Source organism: Suricata suricatta, chromosome 14, assembly GCF_006229205.1.
Source record: "Suricata suricatta isolate VVHF042 chromosome 14, meerkat_22Aug2017_6uvM2_HiC, whole genome shotgun sequence".
NCBI classification, from domain to species: domain Eukaryota; kingdom Metazoa; phylum Chordata; class Mammalia; order Carnivora; family Herpestidae; genus Suricata; species Suricata suricatta.
The window spans coordinates 73,533,248-73,550,436 of record NC_043713.1 but is presented as its reverse complement, the minus strand read 5'-3'; the positions used below and the strand labels follow the sequence as shown (position 1 = coordinate 73,550,436).

General features: G+C 39.4%; 1 protein-coding gene across 2 annotated transcripts in view; it reads right to left on the bottom strand.

The window, feature by feature from the left end:
- The window catches only part of SPPL3 (signal peptide peptidase like 3), a 134,058-nt gene that overhangs the window by 16,083 nt on the left and 100,786 nt on the right, over positions 1–17,189 (bottom strand). For both annotated transcript variants that reach the window (XM_029921970.1, XM_029921971.1), the window contains exons 3-5: positions 7,653–7,741; positions 1,326–1,445; positions 68–146 (exon numbers count right to left, since the gene is read on the bottom strand). In XM_029921970.1, coding sequence (XP_029777830.1) covers positions 68–146; positions 1,326–1,445; positions 7,653–7,741 — 288 coding nt within the window. The remainder of the gene's footprint in view (positions 1–67; positions 147–1,325; positions 1,446–7,652; positions 7,742–17,189) is intronic.

Sequence of the window (17,189 nt, the reverse complement as noted above, 5' to 3'; positions counted from 1 at the left end):
TCCTGACAACGCTATCAAGTGTGAGATAAAAACATTTATAATTTAGAGAAAAATCTCAAGTCCTTACTTGTTTTGAGGTGAACAGGGTCTTGTTAAATACTGGCACATCGGGAGAAGGAGAAAAGCAAAAGCTATTGTTGCAAGAACTAGAGAAAGAAAATATATGGTTAAGTTTTATTGTTTCTTTTTAACACCTATAAGAAAAATGGCATGACTTATGGAAACACTGACCAGAATACTTTTCTCAGTAAGTAGATACAGAGAAGAGTATCTTCCGTTAGCACTGCACAGATGAAATCTTGAAAAACAAAAGGTACCTGACTTGAAGTAATGGGAAGTGCAGACAGGTTTTCTTATTCTTTTCTATCTTAACATGGAAAGATAAATAGTGGGCCAGGGGATGATCTAACATGTCTAGCATTTTGTTGATGTTTTCTATACATTTCCATCATCTCTTGGCTTGAAAACTGACCAGAGGGTTGACAAATTACTTTGATTAGTTATCAATGTGTCTGTCTATAGAAACATTGGTGGGGGTTGCCAATGACTCTCTGCCACACTGGACCTTCTCAATACTTTGCAGACAAGGAGAAACATGGGACACCCGGACGGCTCAGTTGGTTAGGCTGTGACTCCACACAAGGAGTCAGAGTGGTCCTGTTCTGGTGTCATAAAGCTCACCCGTTTTCAGACCCCTGGGCTTTTGTTCAGACTGTGCTGGCAGTCCTGAACTGATGATGTGGGTATCCAATGGTTCAAGGAGAAGTTGGGGAGGAAAAGCCACACGTATGAAGAAAAACTTGCATGGCATGTTGTATAGATCTTAAGTTTTGAATGATGATTAAAAAGAAGTACAAAGAAGATCTTGGGTTCAATTTCCAGTGGAATCACAAAGTTACGTTGGCTTCCATTCAAAAGAAAAAAAAGAAGTGAGGGGCACTTGGGTGGCTCAGTCGGTTAAATGTCCGATCTGGCTCAGGTCATGAGCTCAGAGCCTGGAGCCTGTTTTGGGTTCTGTGTCTCCCTTTCTCTCTGCCCCTCCCCTACTCACATTCTCCCCCCCCTCCTTTTAGGTTAATGTTTAAGAATAGAGAAACATGGGGCACCCGGGTGCCTCAGGTAGTTAAGCATCTGACTCTTGATTTCAGCTCAGGTCATGATCTCAAGGTTTGTGAGACTGAGCCCCAAGTTGTCAGGCTCTGTGCTGACAGGGCGGGAAACTTGCTTGGGATTCTCTCTCTCCCTCTCTCTCACTTGTGTGTCCACGCTCTCTCTGTCAAAAATAAATAAACTTAAAAGAAAAAAGAATAGAGAAACTCATTTACCTGCTGTACATATTGTAAAAACTACTTGAACTGAGTCAAAGAAGAAGAACATTACTAGGAGAGAGACAGATGCTCCAATTGGAAGGAACAGGGCCTGGGTAGAGTCAATGGTTTGGATACCTGAAAGAGAAAAAGGGACATACTAAGGACTTATGTGGTACGTACTGTGCCCATGTACTTCAGAGACATTAACCCATTAAAATGCAGACAGTCTATGGGGCGCCAGGGTGGCTCAGTTGGTTAAGCATCCGACGCTTGACTTCAGCTCAGGTCCTGATCTCACAGTTGGTGAGATGCAGCCCCAAGTGGGGCTCTGTGCTGATAGCGCAGAGCCTGCCTGAGATTCTCCCTCTCCTTCTCTCTCTCAAAACAAACAAACAAACAAACAAATTTAAAAAACAAAGTGCACACAGTTTGGAGTCAGTATATAAGATATAGATTATCTAGGACCTCTCGTTCTTTCCTTCCCACTGAGATTATGTGCTCCTTGCTCTCCTCATGGTGCATTCATTAGAGCAGGTTCTCAAATGCTCGTTGAACTGAACTATTACTTCCTGGTCCTAACAATCTGGTTGATAGGCTGAAGGGAGGGAGAGAGGGAAGAAGAGGGGGAGGGGGAGAGAGGGAAGGAAGGAAAACAAACATCCAAGAACATCAATAGGTAGTAAAAGTTCAGATTAGTCAATCTGAGTACCGTTGTCGTCTCGTACTGGTTTGGCAAAAGGTAGTTTAAACCCACTGACTAAAATCATTTCTCATTATTATCTACAGATTTACTCATGTTCACTCTTCCTCACTGTTGCTGAGGACTGACTCTGCATGGAGTGGGGGAGTGGAGGGAACAAGACATCAGAAAACCAAAAATCAGAAAAATTATTCTATGAGAACATTTTAAGGAATGGGAGATAAATGGGGGAAAACAATTACTTGGGTACTTTAGCACTGTGTTTTTCAATTCTTGGTTACTCATTAGAATCACCTGGGGAGCTTTGAAATTTCTGGGTGTTAGGCCCAGCTGAAAACTGCCTACAAAATTTTATTTTGCATATAGAGTTTAGGAACATTTAGTATTTGCTAGAGAAGAGAAACATGGCACAATCTGATAACTACTGAATGAAAAGGGGAAAAATAATTACTAATCTTGTGTGCTATCTACTTCCAAATTAACACGGATGAGATATAAAGTTCTTGAGTGGAGTAAAAAAAAACGTCCATAGGAGCTATTATAAAGAAATATTAGGGATGCCTGGGTGCTGACAGCTCAGAGCCTGGAGCCTGTTTCAGATTCTGTCTCTCTCCTTCTCTCTCTCTGTCCATTTCTCGCTTACATGTTGTGTCTCTCTCTCAAAAATAAACATTAAAAAAAATTTTAAGAAGTAGTAGAAGTAAACATCTCTTCATTAAGGCAATGAATAAAATATGTGATCAGGATGAACATAACTAGGCACAAAGGGTTGTAATTATCAACCAATATTTAAAAATGGCTTTTTGGTATTTGAATTTACCTGTCCAAAGAAAGCTATTTAGGAATTTTAGTTAAATAAACTATTAAATATTTCTACAAAACAAAATTGCTTCTTACTGGCTAGATAGATGAGTCAAACAATTCACTTAGGAATAGGGCATTTCAATTTAGGAGGAATGATCTATGTGTCAAGACAAATGGAGATGCTCTTGAGAAGACCCCTGGCCAGAACTGCAGTCAAACTTCTCTTTCTGGATGGGGGTGTGGTGTGGTGTGGTGTGGTGTGGTGTGGTGTGGTGTGGTGTGGTGTGTGTGTGTGTGTGTGTGTGTGTGTGTGTGTGTGTAGGGGGTATCTTACTTAAAGTGTCTACAGTTTTCAGGTGCCTTTCACAACAGAAAATAATGGTTTCTCAAATAAGTCATTATTATATGATGAAAAACAAATCTTAAAAAGCTGTAAATTTTAAAACATCCCTCTTTTGTAAAATAAAGCATCACATAGTCTGTAGTTATATTGGTTTAAAATATGAACAGAGGGGCACCTCTGTGGCTCAGTCAACTGATCATCCAACTTTTGATTTCAGTTCAGGTCATGATCTCACAGTTCATGAGATTGAGCCCCTTGTCAGGCTCCGCACTGATAGTGCACATAAAGTTAAATGTCTGGCTAGAGCATAAACTGTTTAGTAAGTCAGGTATATGAGCAGTATTTGTTTATAATAAATCTAAATTTTAGAAGGTGAGTCTGCAATTAAAATGCAAAGGTGAATACAAAGAGCCTTTCTAGAATTACTAGATAAGAATGCATAGATTTTTGTTTTTTGAACCACAGATTTTAAACCAAGAGGTATTAGACACAGTATCCATTAGTTTTATAGAAGAATGCCTAAGGGACTTTATCAAACAGCAATGTCACAGGGGAAGTGAAGTTGCTGACAATATGCTTACTAAAAAAAAATTACACAATTTTAATATTGTACACTTCCTAAAGGTCTTGTACACTTCAGGACAATGGTCCTGAATGAGATGGAGCTAATTACTTAGAAATTTCAGTGACTTCAAAACAAAATAAAATTCTTCATCAGTATTCTAGCTTTATATTAGATCCTTGGTATTTCCTCCCTCTTAGGTGGTGACGTTAATCTGACCTGTCAGTCACTCCTCATAATTAAGAGGAGTTACTCAAATGCAGGGGGCATTACCTTTAAAGCCAAAATTATCATAAGAAATAGGCATGGTTTTCTTTTCAAGGCGGACCCTAGAGATAGGTGATTTAGGACAAAAGCAAGAAGCTGCTGGAGCACAAAGAGATGGAAGGCAGTCTCAAAACAAAGGAAACAGGCATGGTGATAGAAAAAAATATGTACAGAGAAATTATTTTTAGCATTCAGTGAGCAAGGCTAAATATATGGTCATGAAATAGATACAATATACCAATGTATTACTGATAATCATTAAGAAAGTTACTGATTTAAAACCTCCATGAGAGAGGCATGTTTTGACTATTTACTGTATTATACAGTAGGTAACATGAGGGACTGAAAAAAATCGCACAGTCTTCACAGTTCAGATAAATCACGTAGCAAGTCTGGTAGAGGACTTCAAGATGTCAGATAATGGGGGTGAGGGTGGGAGTTGTCCTTTTGTAGCCCACCTAATACTGATTCAATGAAGGGGAAAAAATACCTACCTAGGTTTCTTGGAGCAGATGAAGGGATGAGACAGGATTTAGAACAAGGGAAAATCAGAGAGGCCCCGGAGGGGCCCACTTACTTCCCCACTTTCTTTCTAACTCTTTTTATTGCAAAACATAACACGCAGACAGCAAAGTACATAAAACAGAAATCCAGAGTTCAGTCAATGATCAAATGGCTACTGCCCCCAAGGTCAGAGCAGAGCCTTGCCCAGCCCAGAAGTCCTTCTTATGTCTCCCGGTCACTCCTCTTTCCCCCAAAGGGAACTACTGCCCTGGCTTTTATACTTCCTTCTTTGCTGTATTTGATGTTTTCTACCCAAGCACACATCCTAAAATACTAATATTTATTTTGCTTGTTTTTTGAGATTACATGCATTCAATTACTAGGATGTATTTTTTTTTGTTTTTTGCATCTGGCTTTTTTTGCTCAACACTATGAGCAACATCCATACTATTTATGTAGCTGCACATCACTCATTTTCCTGTCTTTTTCACAAATTCCTTAATTCTTACTTATTTTGGGAGTAAGCAACGACAACCTTTATTTATTTTTAATTCTACAACCTTTAAAAACCACCTCATCTAGCTACACTCTTTCCTTCAGTCAATTCAGAACACTCTGGCCAAAATCTGAAACTTAAATTCATACCTTCCTTTGCTGAGAACTTCCCCTTAATTGTTATCATTCAGGACTTCAATCTCGTTAGCACCTACCTGATCTCTTGTATTTCTCTGTTCACCTTTCTGGCTGTTATTATTTCTTTCATTTGTAAGTGTACCCTGTTTCCCACGCCATCCCTTCAATGTGGAATGGTGCCGTGCTCCATGATCAAGTACTGGCCCTCCCTGCTGCAGCAGCCGTTTCTTTGTTTTCCCCGATTATGTGGAAATGGAAGGCATTCTCTCCTAATTTGTCTAGTCCTTTTGGTATCCATGGCCCAGAGGAAGCATCGAGGACATACATTTGTGAGGATAATTTAGCATAACACAGGAGGTAGATTTAAGAAAATGCTTATTTAAATAAGCATCTACTACCTTTCAGATGCCAGTAATGAGAAATAGAAAACTGACGTCACCAGGTAACCTCCCTTCATTGCACGGACCGACCCAACCATTTATTGAGGATAAAATTGTACTTAGACACACAGTGTCAATTCCTCTTAGGTTTCTGTGATGGAATGTACAATGGATTTATAATCTGGTTTAAGTACATCATTTGCATATAGGCTATGTAACACACGACCTGTAAAGGAATTTCAATTGTATAAGGTGATAGGCTTAAAATGTTGATAGAAGATAAGTGCTCTATAATAATTTAACCTGGAAATTGGATATTGACACTGGGTTTTACCTGGTTCCCAGTAAGTTGGTACGGTATTTTACCTCATACAAGAATCTGTGTCCTAAGAAAAGCTTCATTATATTTCAATGATTCTACTTACTAGATTTGTAATGCCCACTTAACACTGCTGGGGACAACAAACACATTTAACTGGGTGAAAACTAGGCAAATGTAATTTGGCTGATGGGGTGGTAACTAGAGAAACTGAAAGTGATCTTTTAACAAGTTAACTTCTAAAATTCTCCGTCAGTATTCTAGCTTTATATTAGATCCTTGGTATTTCCTTCCTCTTAGGTGGTGACTTCAGTCTGTCCTGTCAGTCATGCTCATTCTCTCCTCTGTGCCTGTTTTTATATGCTCTTCCCACCCAGAATGCCTTCTTCTCCAAGCAATGCAAGTTCCCAGTTTCAAATTTCAAGTCAAATTCATCTTGTCTGAGAGGAAGTCCCTTATTAAACTGGCCCACTGTGGCTCACCCTGACTTGCCTCTTTCCTCTCTTTGTACATGGATGTCAAAATGACTTCATCTCTAGTGCTTACTCTGATCTACTGATAGTAGATGCTGGTTCAGAAGTAGTCTGAGGCTATGGGAAGGGTCTGTGAGAGAAAGTACCTGTTCTAAGGACAAAAAGTGGTATCTGCTTTCTCTGTCTCAGCACCTGAGAAAGTACTTAGGCTACACTGCCTATATGACAGCTTGGGTACAATCTCTTGTACTTCTGCAGCTTTCAAAATATCTAACAAAATATTCAGGGCGCCTTGGTGGCTCAGATGGTAAAGGATCAGCTCAGGTTATGATCTCATAGTTTGTGGGGTCCAGCCCCATGTTGGGTTCTGCACCAACAGCTCAGAGCCTGGAGCCTGCTTTGGATTCTGTGTCTCCCTCTTTCTCTGTCCCTGTCCTACTTGTGTTCTCTTTCTCTCTCTCCCTCTCTCAGAAGTAAATAAACATGAAAAAATATATATAAAAGATATGGGAGCCTAGCTGATTAACAAATCAAGACTCCTTATTTATAATTCAATTCTCTTTATAATAAATGTCACCAATTTTATATAACTCTACTGAGGCATAACATATATTCATCCATATTAACTGTACAGTACTTGCCCCATAAGTGCAAATCTACTTTTTGTCTCTCCATATTTGCCTTTTTTGGGAATTTCATATAAATGGACTCATACAATATGTGGTCTTTCCTGTATGGCTTCTTTAATAATGTTTCCAAGTGCATCCATGTTGTGACATGTATCAGCACTTCCTTCTGGTTAATGTTGAACAGTATTCCCTCGTGTGCATACTTTATCCATCCACTAGCTTATTGATCTTTGAGTTGCTTCTACTTTTTAGCTATCATAAACAATGTTGCCAAACATTTGCCATATAGCACACTTCTATTTTTTATAAAGCAAGTATTCTTATGAAATCTTTACTATCGGTTGTCACAATACTTAGCTTTACAAGTACTTCAAGTTAACTATCTTCAAGAATCACTGAATGAATTCATGGTCAACACATAGAAAACTATCAACCTCACCAAAGGATATAAATGAAGTCTTAAGCAGGCAGATACCTATCTATCCTATTTATTTTTAGGACAATAAAGAGTCTCAGCAGTAAGCTTTAGGCATGAGTTAACAGGAACATACAAGAAATCCATTCTGCAGATTCAGAACATAAGAATTTTTACAAATTATACCATACAGATTAGATTTTATTATTACACCAAATGTAAATCCTTAACCCCAGTAAATTAAGTCAGTTACAGAAACAGTCAAATTAAGAGCAGTGCATGCACGGATATTAGTGGACATAAAAGGCCTTACTATTACTGGTGCTGCTGCCATTGAAAGGCCCAGTAGAACTGCTATTGTCTTTCTCCTTATCTTGATTTTCAAAGTCCATATTAAGGGACCTGTGGAAAAATGGATAGGCAAGTTTTAATTTTTCTTAAGAAAGGAGCTCAGAAAAGTCTGTAATGAGACAATATTTTAACACGGTAAGGCATTAGGAAAGATAGGAAGGTCTCTTCTGAACAACTCTGCAAAACAGTTCTTGTTGATACATCCCTTCCAATGTCAGTTCAAGAGTTCTCCTGACTGAAGATAAAAGCATTCTGCTCTGGCTGAATCTTCCAGCCATATCCCTGTGCACATCCTTAATTACTTCCTTTTGATAAACACCTAGAAAGAGAAATGTTGGGTCAAAGGGCAAGCACAGTTTTGAGACATTAACATACTACACATCTGCTTCCAACAAGATTATACCAATTTACTCTCCATAGTGTGTATGAAGGTATCTCCTCTACACCATGTCAGCTTCCATTTAACAACAGCATACATTTGCGTTTCTGCTATATATAGGACCACTCTAGGCAGTGGAAGACCCATAAATGGTGCATAAAACAAGCTTTCATGGATTGTACAAAGAGGGGGGATGCCAACAATAAACAAGAAAAGTAAGCTAAATGGATATTAATAGTAACAGCTAATGAGAAAATGCAAGAAGTGAAAAGACTTGGTTTGAAATTTTAAATAGGGTGGGCTGGGAAGGCATCATTGGCATGATTTCTATGTTAAAACCTGAAGGAAGAAGTCATTGTCCAGCTAGGGAATGAACAATACAATCTCTAAGTTAACATTCTTTAGCTACCTGAACAAAATGCAATCTCTAAGTTAACATTCTTTAACTACCTGAACAATTTTGTATACGTGAGCTCACTCATTTGTTTCCTTTCTTGTAAACTATTTAAGTCCTTAGCTCATCTTCAACTACTATGTTATTATAAAGTGTTTGTGTCCTAAAGAACTTCCTGCAATGATGGAAATGTTCTGTATCTGAACTGGGTAGACATTAGCCACACGAGCACTTAATATGTGGGAGTGCAACAGGAACGGAATTCTACATTTAATTTAAATTAATTTAAATTAAAATAATTTGGGGCTAAAACTATAAAATTCTTAGATGAAACAGGAATAAATCTTCATAATCTTGGATTGGGAAGTGGATTCTTACACATGATGCCAAAGATACAAGCAAAAAATTGGACTTCATCAAAATTTAAAACTTGTGCTTCAAAGGGCACTATCAAAAAAGTCTCTAACCCAAAAGATGGGAAAAAATACCTGCTATTATATGTAGGGTAAGGACCTTGTATTTAGAATATATAAAGGACTCCTACAATTAAATAGTCTGAATAAATACTTCTCCAAAGAAACTATGCAAATGGCCAATAAGCACATGAAAAGATTTTTCACATCATTAGTCATCAGCGAAATACAAATCAAAACAATATGAGATACCACTTCATAACCATGAGGATGGCTGTGCAGAAAGTCAGATCATGACCACGTGTCGGCAAGGATGTCACTGGTGGGAATGTAAATTGGTGCAAGTACTTTGAAAACCAGTCTGACACTTTTCAGTTTCTTTAATAAATATAAGGCTATTCAGGCTATTGGTTTCTTCTTGAGTGAGCCTCAGCAGACTGTGTCTTTCAAAGAATCGGTCCATTTCATCTAAGCTGTCAAGTTTACTGGCATTAAGTTGTTGATAGTGGGCTCTTACTACCTTTGCAATACCTGCAGACATTGTATCCCCTCTCTCATTCCTGATACTGGTTTTAGTTCTCTTTTTCCTGATTAGTCTGGCTAGAGGTTTAAAAAAAATTCTTTTTAAAGTTTATTTTGAGAGAGACAGAGACAGCATGAGTAGGGGAAGGGCAGAGAGAGTGAGAAAGAGAGAGAGACTGACTCCCAAGCAGGCTCCACACCGTTAGTGCAGAGCCCAATGCAGGGCTTGAACTCATGAAACTGTGAGGTCATGACCTGAGCCCAAACCAAGAGTCAGATGCTTAACTGACTGAGCCACTCAAGCACACCGTAGTCTGACTAGAGGTTTACCAACTTTTTTTGGTCTTTAAAAATGAGCTTTTGGCTTCCCTGATTTTTCTCTACCCTTAGATAAAATAATTCACTTATTTTGGCTTTGATCTTCATTGTTACCTTTTGTCTGTTTACTAAATTGGTTTTAATTTGCTTCCCCCACTCCACCTAGTTTATTAAGTTTAAAGTTTAGATCATTGGTACCTTTTTCTTCTATTCTAATCTAGGCATTTAGAGCTGTAATCCCTCCTCTAAGTACTGCTTTTGCAACATTCCATAAATTCAGTGTTTTTCACTTTCTTTTCATTCACAATATTTTCTGTTTTCCTACCTGGCTTCTTTTTTGATGCATGGAAGTGTTATTTTTGTTTTAAAGTATCTGGGAATTTTCTAGACATCTTTCTGCTATTGACTTTGAATTTGATTCAACTGTGATCTGTCAGGGACGGAAAAGTTCACTTGCTGAAGCCCTACCCCCAGTCTGATGGTATTTGGTGACTGGGTCTTTGGGACATAATTCTGTTGAGGTCACGGGGGTGGGGCCCGCATGATGGAATGAGTATCCTAAGAAGAAACACCAGAGAGCATGCTGAGTGTGCACACTCTGAGGAAAGACCACATGAGCACACAGCAAGGTGTCTGTCTGCAAGCCAGAAGAGTGCTCACCCAAACCCAACCATCCTGGCACCCTGACCTTGGATTTCCAGCCTCCAGAACTGCAAAAAAAATAATTTTCTGCTGTTTAAGCCCCCCAGCCTATAGGATTTTGTTATGGCAGCCCTAGCTAATTAACAGAGATCAGAGATCATACTTTGTATGCCTTGTATCCACTTACTGAGACTTGTTTTTATGTCCCCAAATATGTTCTACCTTGGTAAGTGTTCCACGTGTACTTGAGAAGAATACATATTCTCCTGGATAGAGTGTTCTATGAATGCCAATCAGGTCAAGCTGGAGGAGAATACTGTTCAAGCAACTATGTCCTTATTGATTTCTTGACAACTTGTTTTACTGAATACTGAGAGCGAGGTACTAAAATCTTCAGCTACCCTTGTGGATGTGTTATCTCCCTCCCTTCCTTCCAACATCTATTTATTTTTGGGATAGCACAAGTGGGGGGGGGGGGCAGAGAGGATCCGAAGTGGGCTCTGCGCTGACAGGCTGACAAAAGCAGGCCCGATTTGGGGCTTGAATTCACAAACTGCAAGCTCACAACCCGAGCCAAAGTCAGATGCTCAACTGACTGACCCACCCAGGTGCCCCTGTTTTATTTCTCCTTGAAGTTCTATCAAGTTTTGCTTCATGAGTTTTGAAGATCTTTTATGAGATGCACAAGCATTTAGGATTACTATGTCTTGTTGCTTGACTCCTTTATCATTATAAAATAGTGTTCTTTGTGAATATTCCTCGCTCTGAAAGCACCTTTTGTCTAGTATTAATATAGTTACTCTAGCTTTCTTTTGACAATTATAAGGTATATCTTTCTCCAACCTTTTACTTTAAATCTTTTTCTGGCTTCATATCTATAATGTGCTCCTTGTAAGCACCATGTAATTGGATCATGTATTTTAATTCAATCTGACAACTGGTGCCTTTTGATTGTAGTGTTTCAGCCAATTTCATTTACCGTGATTACTGTTATGATTAGATTTGAGGCTATCATGTTGCTATTTGTCCTTTTTTCGCTGCTCTCCTTTATCTGACTTCTTTTGGATTAATACAATATTTTTAAATGACTGTTTTATTGCTTTTGTTGTCTTATTATCTGTACTTGTTCTTTTACTTTAGTGGTTGCTATAAAGTTTATATTAAACATCTTTACCCAATACAGTGTACCTTCAAGTAATATTCTAGTACTTCAGAGAGTATAAAAACCTGGCAACAGTTTACATTTATTACTCACTCAGCCTTTGTACTATTACCATGCATTTAACTTTTTTTTTTTTATGTTTTTATTTATTTTTGATACAGAGAGAGACAGAGCATGAGAGAGGGAGGGGCAGAGAGAGAGGGAGACACAGAACCGGAAGCAGGCTCCGGGCTCTGAGCTAGCTGTCAGCACAGAGCCTGACGCGGGGCTCGAACCCACGAACATGAGATCTGACCTGAGCCGAAGTGGAGGCTTAGCCGACTGAACCACCCAGGCGCCCCTCCATGCATTTAACTTTTACCTGTTATGCTACCAACTCCACAATATATTATTTTTGCTTATATAGTCCATCATATTCTAAAAAGTTTTAAATAATAAAGAAAAAATTTTATACTTAACCACTTCTGGTGATCTTTATTCCTTTTGTGTAAATCCAGATCTCCAGCTGGTATAATTTTTAATCTGCCTGAAATATTTCCTTTCACATTTCTTATACTGCACAGTGGTTGGTAATCAATGTTTCAGGTTTTGGGTATCTGAAAATATCTTTATTTTGCCTTCAATTTTGAAAGATCTTTTTGCCAACAGAATTTGTCAACATGGAATTTTATGTTGATGGTTTTTCTTTTCTGACTTTAAAGTTGTTGTTCCACTGCCTTCTCACTTACATTGTTTTCAATGAGAAATCCAGTGTTCATCCTTATTTTTGTTCCTCTCCATGTAACCTGTTCTTCTGCCCACCCTCACCGCCTCCATCCACCTCTGGCTCCTTTGGATTTCTCTTTTATGACTGGTTTTGAGAGACTTGATTATGATGGGGCTTGGAGTTGTTTTCTTCATGTTTCCTGTGCTAGGAGTTTATTAAGCTCTGTTGAGCTGTGGGTTATAGTTTTCTTCAAGTTTGGAAAAATTCTGGCCATTAATTCTTCACGTATTTCCCTTTTTCTTTTTAAAAATATTTATTTATTTTTGAGAGAGAGAGGTAGAGTGTGAGCAGGGAAGGAGGACAGAGGATGCACGGTAGGCTGTGCTAACATCACAGAGCCTGATGCGAGGCTCAAAGCCACCAACTGTGAGATCATGACCTCAGCTGAAGTCAGGTGCTCACCTGACTGAGCCACCCAGGTGCCCCTTCAAGTATTTTTCTTTCCTTACCTTTCTTCTCTCTTATAGAGATTCCAACTACCCATATATCAGCACACTGGAGGTTGTTCTTTGATGTTCAATTATAGGTCAAAGACACTCTTTCCATTAAAAAAAAATTTCTCCCTCTTTTCTCTATTTCATTTTGGATATTTCTGTCACTGTGACTTCAAGTTCACTTATCTTTTCTTCTGTAATGTCTAATTGCTGTTAATCCCATCCTATTTTTTTTCAGGTCTTAAAACTTTTTATTTACATATTTAAAAAATTGTGCAAGGTGCCTGGGTGGCTCAGTCGGTTAAGCAACTTCAGCTCAGGTCATGATCTCATAGTTCGTGATTTCGAACCCTGCATTGGGCTCTGTGCTGACAGCTCAGAGCCTGGAGCCTGCTTCAGACTCTGTGTCTCCCTCTCTCTCTGACCCTCCCCTGTTCACGCTCTCTCTGTCTCTCAAAAATAAACAAACATTTAAATAAAACTATGAATTCCATTTGATTAAAATCATTTGAACAAAAAAATAATGCTCTGATTAAACTGCATTTTATGGCCTGTGGGCCATCTTGGAACAGCTTGAATTTTATTCTAGATCTCACTGTTGTCCTAGCTAGCTTCCTCCTTCACCAACATGCAAGTGTTTTTCCTTTCCTGCCAGCCAGACAGGCAGATGGGAGGTGTGGCCTTTGTTGTCGGTAGTCCTCGATTCTTTTCTTTTTTTAATGTTTATTTATTTATTTTTTGAGAGAGACAGAGTGCAAGCAGGGGAGTGACAGAGAAAGAGGGAGACACAGCATTGGAAGCAGGCTCCAGGCTCTGTGCTTCTAAGCACAGACATTGGGCTCAAACCTACAGACTGCAAGATCATGACCTGAGCTGAAGTTGGACACTTAACTGACTGAACTACCCCAGGTGCCCCAGTCCTCAATTCTTTGATGTAAAAAGGGGCAGCAGTCATTTAAACTTGATCCTAATTCTTTGCATCTTACAGTTAAACAGCTAGAAGCAGTAAAATAAGTAGGCAATGCTTGTGGAATGTACAGCGCATATTGTTAGTATACACCTCATTACATTCTGCCTGCTTGCTTCTAGTTGTTTCTTTTGAAGGCAGTAGATTGTCCTCTTGCATTTCTGTCTTCTTCAGGTTGGGATAGGAGTTGCCGAAGCAAGCAAGTATCTTCAGTAAGTTTGACTTACTGAACTCCTCCCTATCAGCCATATCGGGATTGTCAGACACGGTTGCAAAGGAAGCGGAGTGAGGCGCACGAGCACGCAGAGTCTGGTCTAAGCAGTGGCTGCCGCTGAGGGCCCATTCAGTACATTTTGGTCTCAGACACCGTTGTTTTCCACTGTTGTCTGGGTATTTTAAAACATCTTCCATCTACCTACCTACCTTTTTTGTACAGGTGGAATATAGCTTATGATATCAGTTTTGATGTATTACTCTGCGAATGCCAACATACGTCTCAGTTCCAGGTTGGTTTTGATTATTTTCATCATTGGTCATGTTTTCCTTTTTCTTTGCTGCCTGGTCATCTTTGTACTCCAGATATTGTGAGTTTCACTTTGTCTCAATATCTTTACATTCCTATTAGCTATCTGAAAATTTTATATTCTTATTAATCTTCTTGAACTTTGTTCTGGGATGCTGTTAGTTACTTGGATGTAGTTTAGTCTGTCCAGGTATTGCTTTTACAATCTATTAGTAACCAATCTAGGGCAATTATTTTCTTCTTTTTTTTCACTTTTTATTTTGAACATTTTAATTATATTTTTATTATTTATTTTAAAATATAATTTATCGTCAAATTGGTTTCCATACAATACCCAGTGCTCATCCCAACAAGTGCCCTCCTCAATGCAGGGCCATTATTTTCTACCAACTGAGGCCAGGCCTTTCTGAGTACTCTACCCAATGCCATGTGAGTCATACAGTTTTCCAATCTGGCTGATGGGAGCAGGTACTCTTCTAACTCTTTCACACTATTCTTGCCTGAGCCTTAGGTGATTTCCTCACATGCATGCGCTGATCGATACTCTGATGAATGCTCAAGGAGCGCATCTGCAGATCTTTGAGACTTTCTCTGTTTGTTGCTCTTGTCTTTCATACTCTGTCCCATTAACTCTGGCTGCCTCAGGCTTTCTGGACTCCCAGCTCTGACTCCACCAGGCAGGGGATGTTTCTCCTAGAAATTGTCTTTACTGTTTTCCCTTTTTCTTAAATTTATTTCTGAGTAGTAAAAATTGTTTGTATTTATGGTATACGTGATATTTTGGTAGGTGTATACACTATTAAATGATTACCAAAATAAGACTCATTTATATATCCATTGTCTCCCATAATTACCTTTTTTTCATAGTCAGAACACCTGAGATCTCTCTAAGCAAATTTTAATTAAACAAATACATTATTATTAACTGCACTCACCACCATTAACTAATGGAGACATTAGGTCACCAGAACTTCCTCATCATATACCTTTTATCCATCTCTCCCCTTTCCTCCAACCGTCCAGCCTCTGTACTACTACTCAACTCTCTATTACTATCATTTCAACTTTTCTGGAGGTGAAGAGGAGAGAGGACTATCTTTTTTTTTTTTAAATACTTTTTTTAAACATTTATTTATTTATTTTTTCCATAATATTTTATTGTCAAATTGTTTCCCATACAACACCCAGTGCTCTTCCCCTTAAGTGCCCTCCACCATCACCACCACCTCTCTTCCCCCCTCCCCCTTCCCCTTCAACTCTCAGTTCATTCTCAGCATTCAATAGTCTCTCAAGTTTTACATCCCTCTCTCTCCCCAACTCTCTCTCCCTCCTCCGCTCCCCCGGGTTCTCCATTAGGTCGAGAGAGGACTATCTTAAGACAGCTAGGATCGCTGTCCTTTGTTGTCTGATAAACAGTGTCTTAAAAAATCTTTATTTCAGGTGGCATAGTAAGTCTAGTTCCTGTTACTCCATCTTCGCTGGAAAGAGAAGTGCTGCTAGGCAGTTCTTTTAAATATTCCGGTTCCAAACTGAGCAGATTTTGAAGTGAAGGAGAGGTCCCCTTTTACTCTTATTCATGCCGTTTTTCAGTCCTTGGGGTACTAGAACATTGTTGAGTTTTATCCTTCTCTTTAGCAGAGTATAGGATGCTATCTTGGAGAGGTCCCAATTCTTCCTGGAAGGGACTCTTAACCAAACCATGAGGCTCAGGTCCTACTCACAATGCTCTTCACTTTATAGTTTCCTACCATTACAACTCAAAATCTGCTAGATACAAGAAATTTGGCCCTGTGTCTGTAACAGCTTGACTTTGTCATTTGGCTTCATGTTCTATCAACCACTGTCTAAAACTCCCTTATCTGTTACTGGTTCTGAAGAGGCCTCAGTTGGTTCTGACTTCAGTTAGAACTGGTGAACTGCCTAGAAAAGCCTGTAGAGTATTGACTGGTTAGGTACCTTTCACCCTGGTCCTCTGTAAACTTGGCTAATTACTTGTTTAGCACACTGTCCCACTGGAAGGGCAGCCCTAATGGATGACGGATTCTCCAATAAGACCAAAGCATAGGTATGTAGAGAGCTGTGGTGGACTCCCCAGAATATGGCTAACACTCCTCTTCTAAATATGATCAGGACTCTGATGTGTTGGCCTTCCCAGAAGTTTTTAATAAAAAAAAAAAAAAAAAAGGCCCTGTCCGCTAGTACCTTCTCTCCTCCTCTCTAGCACTGGGGGCGTCTAGCTCTCTGGCAGGCGGAGGAAGACACCGGAACAGAGGTCAGCACATATGCAGGTTGTTCTCACCTCAGTCAGCCCTGGTCACTGCTACAAGACTGGCTCTGGGGACAGACTTTTACCCTGTCACTTTTGTTTAGCTCCACAACAATCTAGACACAGTGTTTTAAATAAATGTCCCCTGCTAAGACACCTGCCCTAGTTTTCAGTGTATGGTTTCATGTCTATGGTTTTTAAACTTTAATTCACGTTTCTCATGGAAGTGCTAGCCATTGTGGAGAGTTGAACTCTAAGACTGGTGGTGCAAGTCACGAGGGCCTGTCTGGAGCCACGGGGATATGAAGACTGTGTCTTCCCTGTGGGCACGCTTTGGAAAAGACCTATAATAATTTAAATTGCATTTTTCAGATTCACTTATGAATGGAATAATGACAACATTTACTATGCATAGTCTGATTCTCAGAATCCTGGAGACGGCACAGTAAATTTACAGAAATTGTTAACCCCCATCTCTACCACTGGGGCTGGCTATTAGGTGTTGTTAGCTTCTCCTCTGCTTTCTGTTGGCATTATCTTGGTGTCTGGACTGGAGACCTGCCAGTAACTCTGGTCTGACCCAAGACACAGCTGTTACAGAGCCTCTGACTTAAGACTGAGTGAGTGAGACAGGGTGCTGCGAGTACTGCTCAGGGGTAGTATCTGACTCTAGTTCAACTTTTATTAACTGAGGACTATTTAAGACTCTATCC